Source organism: Cupressus sempervirens, chromosome 7 (assembly GCF_028749045.1).
Source record: "Cupressus sempervirens isolate cs-2001-9-10 chromosome 7, ASM2874904v1, whole genome shotgun sequence".
NCBI lineage: Eukaryota > Viridiplantae > Streptophyta > Pinopsida > Cupressales > Cupressaceae > Cupressus > Cupressus sempervirens.
The window spans coordinates 153,226,345-153,233,325 of NC_143124.1; the positions used below are offsets into that span (position 1 = coordinate 153,226,345).

Consider the following 6,981-nt stretch of genomic DNA (forward strand, 5'->3'; position numbering starts at 1 on the left):
TCTTTTCAGTTATATCGAAGGAAACCTGGTGTTGTATTTTCGGATTACATCTGCCGATAAATTCTTGCTTATCTTGGTTTCTGTTTAATTGGTGTTGTCAGGATTGATCTGACTGAAAGTTCAAACACCCATGGATTTTGAAATTAAAGGAAACTAAGATATTGCTGAAATAGAGAGAAGGAGAGCTTGGGATAGAGTGTTTTAGAAATGGCCAAATTCAGGTTCAGTGAATGCAGAGGTCTGGTAGTATTTGCAATTGTTGTGGTCATAATAATGGCTGAAACCATCTCTTCTCACAGATATGGAAGACAAAAGACTGGAAGACCATTGGGCCTTGATATAAAGAAGGTGGAGGTTCCTGCTACAGTGTCTGAATTGGATCTTTTGAGCAGCCTGGACCTCAAGAAAGGTGACAGACATGATGGGATAAGTAGTATAAAGCTATATTTGGCCACTTTTGGCTATCTCTTGCATGAGAAACAGGAGCAACAGGAACAACATGCATGGGATGACCTGTTTGACGACCAGCTCGAAAAGGGTCTCCGCATGTACCAGAAGAACTTCAATCTTACTGTCACAGGCATCCTAGACCAAGAGACACTGGGTGCCATGCACATCCCCAGATGTAGTAGGGAAGATATACCTGATGAACTTCTAGTTTTCTTCTTTAAAGCACCTTCTAAGGGCAGTTCATGGAACCAGGAGCTGTGGTCAGTGCCCATTAGGAAGGAAAAGTGGACAAGTACCCATGATCTCACATACGCCTTTTCCTCCAACATTGCCCAAGTAGAGTCAAGAATTCTCTCCAAGGAGGACATCCACAAGGCACTGGCTTCTGCATTTGACAGCTGGGCAGCAGTGGTTCCACTTAATTTTTCAGAAACAAATCAATTTGAGGAGGCAAATATAAAGATTGAGTTTGTGAAAGGTGACCACGGTGATGGAACCCCATTTGAAGGGCCTGCTGTCACAGTGGCACATGCATTTGGTCCGGAGGATGGCCGTTTTCACTTTAACGTTGAAAAGCCTTGGACAACAAGCTTCCACATAACTCAACATTCCTTAGCGTTTGATATTCAGAGCACTGCTGTTCATGAGATTGGCCATGTCATTGGACTGCGTCATTCCAAAATTGAAGATTCTGTAATGCATCCCACTCTAGAGCCGGGATACATTAGGCACGCCCTCACTGCTGATGATATCCTTGCTGCCAGGGCTCTTTATGGAAGTCGAATAGCCAATCAGCAAGATCCAGATGATGACCAACAGAAGGAAGAAAGAATTGAGGCTGGGCCCTCCCACATTCATTTTGTTAGCTATGGATTTCTTGTGCTAGCTGTTTTTCTCATATTAATAGGCACACGTCTGTCTTATCATATTTGATTTCTTCTGCAAACACTTTCTGTCTCTCTTTTTGAAGATTTTTGCAATATTACTGGAATGATTTGATTGTAAAATTTTTGAGGACATCCAATTTTAATAGATTGCACTACTTTGAGACTTTTGCCAACAAGTGCGATTTGTTGTTTTAGTTTTGTGCACAATTTCAATATCCTTATGGTAATTTACAGCACTATATTTTCAGATTATTTCTCAGGTTATCATTTTCAGAATCACTTCTGGAATTAATTACTTTTTATCCATTCTTATAAGAACTGAATAAACTGTTGTGCATTCTCAAAAATATCTGGGGTTTTGTAAGATTCAAGATACCATATGCAAAATAACAAGTGCTGCTACTTGAATCATGGGTGGTTCTATTGTGGAAATGATAAGTTAATTGAGTAATTTAATCTGTAATTGTTTTATACTACATTCTTAATTTTTTTCCTTGTGACCATAAAGTATAACTCTACAATGCTCATTGTGAAAAATCAAACTATTGCAGTCACTGATTATTAATCTCCTATCACAAATGATTATTAAATTGCTGAAAAATAAATTCCCAACTAATATCGAAAAATAACACAACTGCAACTTCACTTAAAATACGGAAAGAAATGCGCAACAGAATCAACACAATATTTTCGGACAAATTGTCCCTGGAAAAACCCCTAAGGGAAAACCAGTTCTACAGATGAGAAATTATATTAAACTTCAGCAAATCAAGAGATACAAAATTCCTTGCCTCACACTGGCAGAACTCCGACAACCTCCTAATTTCTCCCGCTGATATTTCTCACTGCTATCCCTGCGCTAACACTGCGCCCTTGCTAACACTGCAAGACTGTTTGCTAACACTGCAAACTGCTTCTCCAAAATGCTTCTTCCCTGCGCTAACACTGCAAGACTGTTTGCTAACACTGCAAACTGCTTCTCCAAAAGCTTCTTAGCTGCGCTAACACTGCGCCCTTGCTAACACTGCAAGACTGTTTGCTAACACTGCAAACTGCTTGACAAAGCTTCTCCCTTCTGTACCCTCCAAATGCCCCCTAGACCCCTTTTTATACTACTCTCGTTGGTAAACCAACGACCGAGATTAAATCAAACCAACGGCTGAGATTAAGACAACTCAACAGCCAATAATAGAATTGGTTGCAAGGTGTCCAAAAGGGAATCTCTAAAATTAGTAAATAATAACCATTTACTAATTTTTGGCAAGTGGACAAACAGCTGTCCAAACCACCCATAAATACAACCGCTATTCATAGATAAGGACGAACAGCTGTCCAAGCTACCCATAAATAGTGCTGCTATTTCCGGGTCAGAAATAACAGCTTTCCAACTAACAATAATTAACACTCCCTCTTAGCGAGGAAGCTGTTCTGCATGACACCCATCTTATCTCTGAAGAAGATAAATTTGGCCTTTCCCAAAGCCTTCGTCAGAATGTCTGCTACCTGCTCATCTGTAGGTATGTATTGTAGTCGAACAACTCCTCTTTGTACACAATCTTTGATGAAGTGATATCTGATATCTATATGTTTAGACCTATCATGAAACACTGGATTTTTAGACAACTTGATGCAACTCTGATTGTCACAATGTATCACAGTAGTCTCAACCTTCTGACCAAACAAGGCTACTAACAACTTTCGAAGCCATATAGCTTCACATGTCGCCATGCTAGCTGCTATGTATTCTGCTTCTGCTGAACTTAGAGCCACAGACTTCTGCTTCCTGCTGAACCAAGATACAACTCCTGATCCCAAGCTGAAACAACACCCTGAAGTGCTCCTTTTGTCTATTGTACTTCCTGCCCAATCTACGTCAATATAGCCTATCAACCTGATACCTTCACCTCGAACATATATGATCCCATACTCGACTGTACCATGCAAGTAACATAGCACATGCTTAGCCGCTATCCAATGCATTCTCTTTGGTTCAACCATGAACTGACTAAGAGAGTTAACTGCAAATGCTATATCTGGCCTAGTGTTGACCAAATACATAAGCGAACCAATCACCTGTCTATATAAAGTGGGATCTACATCCTTCTCCTTAGATACATCGTCATGCTCTGTGCTCACCTCCGAAACACCTGTCACTGTCTCACGAAGCAATCTAAGTGCTCCATGATGAATATGGCCCAACCTCCTATGCCATAGCTCTCCAAGATCTCTAGGATTACTATTGCTCATAAGTGCCTTAGGAGTATCAAACTGCAATCTATAAAGGCGACCACTCCTAACTCCAATAGTTATGGGTGATTTCCAATCCTTGTGCTTAATCAACACATGTGTCCCTCTAAAGAGTACATTATACCCCCTATCCTGAAGAACAGATACAGAAATCAAATTCATACCTAATCCCAGCACATATAACACATCATGAAGAGGAATTATCTTTCCATTCTCCCTCTGAAACTGAACAGTCCCTTTCCCAACAGGGTTGAGTTTGGACAAGTTTCCCATAGAAATCTGGATGTTGGTGTCCTCCTCCTTGTAACTGGAGAAGTACTCTCTAACTCCTGTCATATGAAATGACGCTCCACTATCTATATACCAAACACACTGTGAGGTTGAGCTAACCATACAAGCTATGAGTGCAAACTCATCTTCCATTCTGCTGGAGAGTTCTTCTGCACTTGCTGAAGCTGCCACCTGCTTCTTACCCTTTTTCCTCTTTGGGCAATCACTGACATAGTGGCCAAACTCGTGACATCCAAAGCACTTGACCTTAGAAAGGTCCTTCTTCTTCTTTTCACTTTGTGAATTTGATCCTTTGCTAGATCCCTTCTTTGCTTTCCCTTTACCCGCTAGGGCAACGTTCTCTTGTTCCACCTCATTTTTCTGACTCTTGTTGGCCCCATTGACAAGACTTAGTCTAAACTCCTCCTGAGTGAAATCAGTCCATAGTCGATCCCAACTCGGTAAAGTATTTCATCCACTGAAAACTTGAACAAAGACACTCCATTGTTTAGTAAACCCATTTAGGGCTATTCTCACTAGCTCATCATCACTAGGGCTATCTCCAACAGCTGCTAACTCATCCTTGACAAGTCTGAGCCTCGTGAGGTAACTTGTGACGTCTTCTCCCTGATTCATTCAGGTATTCTTTAGCTTCTCTCTGAGAATCAACTTCCTGTTGGTGGTAGCATTCTGGTACAGATTTAGAATGGCATCCCACATCTTCTTTGCTGTATCTAGCTCCGAGATGTGTGGAACAATATGATCCTTGACACCATCAAGGATAATTCTCCTCGCTTTGGCATCGTCCTTCCTATATGCTGCAAGCTGTGTTGCATCCGTTGGTACAAGTACACCACTGGTAGCATAATCCTTGATACCATTCTCTTCCAACAATAAAGAAATTCTGGCCTTCCAGACACCAAAATTTGAGGCACCATCCAATCTATCCTGATCTCTCAAACCAGCTGAAGCCATCTCAAGGGTTTAAAGCAATAATAAATCTAAAGAGATCAAAATTTCTTTCCTAGGGCAAAACTCTTCTACCCTTAACAATGCTCTGATACCATGTGAAAAATCAAACTATTGCAGTCACTGATTATTAATCTCCTATCACAAATGATTATTAAACTGCTGAAAATAAATTCCCAGCTAATATCGAAAAATAACACAACTGCAACTTCACTTAAAATATGGAAAGAAATGCGCAACAGAATCAGCACAATATTTTTGGACAAATTGTCCCTGGAAAAACCCCTAAGGGAAAACCAGTTCTACAAATGAGAAATTATATTAAACTTCAGCAAATCAAGAGATACAAAATTCCTTGCCTCACACTGGTAGAACTCCGACAACCTCCTAATTTCTTCCACTGATATTTCTCACTGCTATCCCTGCGCTAACACTGCGCCCTTGCTAACACTGCAAAATTGTTTGCTAACACTGCAAACTGCTTCTCTAAAAGCTTCCTTACTAACACTGCAAGACTGTTTGCTAACACTGCAAACTGCTTCTCCAAAAGCTTCCTTGCTAACACTGCAAGACTGTTTGCTAACACTGCAAACTGCTTCTCCAAAAGCTTCCTTGCTAATACTGCAAGACTGTTTGCTAACACTGCAAACTGCTTCTCCAAAAGCTTCCTTGCTAACACTGCAAGACTGTTTGCTAACACTGCAAACTGCAGCGGGAAGAGCAAGGGCACAAGGCAGGAAGCTTTTGGAGAAGCAGTTTGCAGTGTTAGCAAACAGTCTTGCAGTATTAGCAAGGAAGCTTTTGGAGAAGCAGTTTGCAGTGTTAGCAAACAGTCTTGCAGTGTTAGCAAGGAAGCTTTTGGAGAAGCAGTTTGCAGTGTTAGCAAACAGTCTTGCAGTGTTAGCAAGGAAGCTTTTGGAGAAGCAGTTTGCAGTGTTAGCAAACAGTCTTGCAGTATTAGCAAGGAAGCTTTTGGAGAAGCAGTTTGCAGTGTTAGCAAACAGTCTTGCAGTGTTAGCAAGGAAGCTTTTGGAGAAGCAGTTTGCAGTGTTAGCAAACAGTCTTGCAGTGTTAGCAAGGAAGCTTTTGGAGAAGCAGTTTGCAGTGTTAGCAAACAGTCTTGCAGTATTAGCAAGGAAGCTTTTGGAGAAGCAGTTTGCAGTGTTAGCAAACAGTCTTGCAGTGTTAGCAAGGAAGCTTTTGGAGAAGCAGTTTGCAGTGTTAGCAAACAGTCTTGCAGTGTTAGCAAGGAAGCTTTTGGAGAAGCAGTTTGCAGTGTTAGCAAACAGTCTTGCAGTGTTAGCAAGGGCGCAGTGTTAGTGCAGGGATAGCAGTGAGAAATATCAGCGGAAGAAATTAGGAGGTTGTCGGAGTTCTGCCAGTGTGAGGCAAGGAATTTAGTATCTCTTGATTTGCTGAAGTTTAATATAATTTCTCATCTGTAGAACTGGTTTTCCCTTAGGGGTTTTTCCAGGGACAATTTGTCCAAAAATATTGTGCTGATTCTGTTGCGCATTTCTTTCCATATTTTAAGTGAAGTTGCAGTTGTGTTATTTTTCGATATTAGCTGGGAATTTATTTTCAGCAGTTTAATAATCATTTGTGATAGGAAATTAATAATCAGTGACTGCAATAGTTTGATTTTTCACACTCATGAATGGGTACACGCAGTGCCTTGAGAACGTATTTTCCTCCAGATTTTCCTTGGGTAACTTCCTATCTATTTAAGACATCTTCATTTAAATGCTTAATGATATTGTAACGATCACTACATTTTCTATGTTTCCGTCAGGCCTCAGGGGAGAAATATTTGAAGGGGAGGAATTTAAGTGGGGTAGCAAGTGGAAGATGATGCTCTGGAGTAACAAAAGAACTATATTAAAATTTACTCATTATCTGAATAATTGTAGTGTTTCAATTGTTGGTTGTCAAGAGTTTAAGTTGTTATAGCAACAGTTGAGTACTTCCTAGACATTCCAGAAGGGATTTACAATGGTCTGAGTCAGGACACTTTTATTGTTCTTAACGACACAGATCGCATGAGTCGTAGATGCAATGCCCTTAAGCAACTTGAAACCTGGAAACAAAGAGAAGTTGGAAGAGGAAAGAATCGTAAGACAGTATATATTTTCCATGCAATAATGCTACCTATTATAGA

At 40.5% G+C, this 6,981-nt stretch overlaps 1 protein-coding gene across 1 annotated transcript; it reads left to right on the forward strand.

Annotated features, from left to right (window-relative positions):
• Positions 1-207: 207 nt before the first annotated feature.
• Positions 208-1,463, forward strand: LOC149545978 (metalloendoproteinase 1-like). The gene has a single exon (XM_089794524.1). It carries the CDS (start codon positions 208-210, stop codon positions 1,381-1,383), a length of 1,176 nt encoding a protein of 391 aa, XP_089650650.1. The 3' UTR covers positions 1,384-1,463.
• The last annotated feature ends 5,518 nt before the right edge of the window (positions 1,464-6,981 follow it).

Bases quoted from the DNA above. Each gene is read 5' to 3' on its own strand.
- LOC149545978 (XM_089794524.1), top strand. From the start codon at position 208: ATGGCCAAATTCAGGTTCAGTGAATGCAGAGGTCTGGTAGTATTTGCA.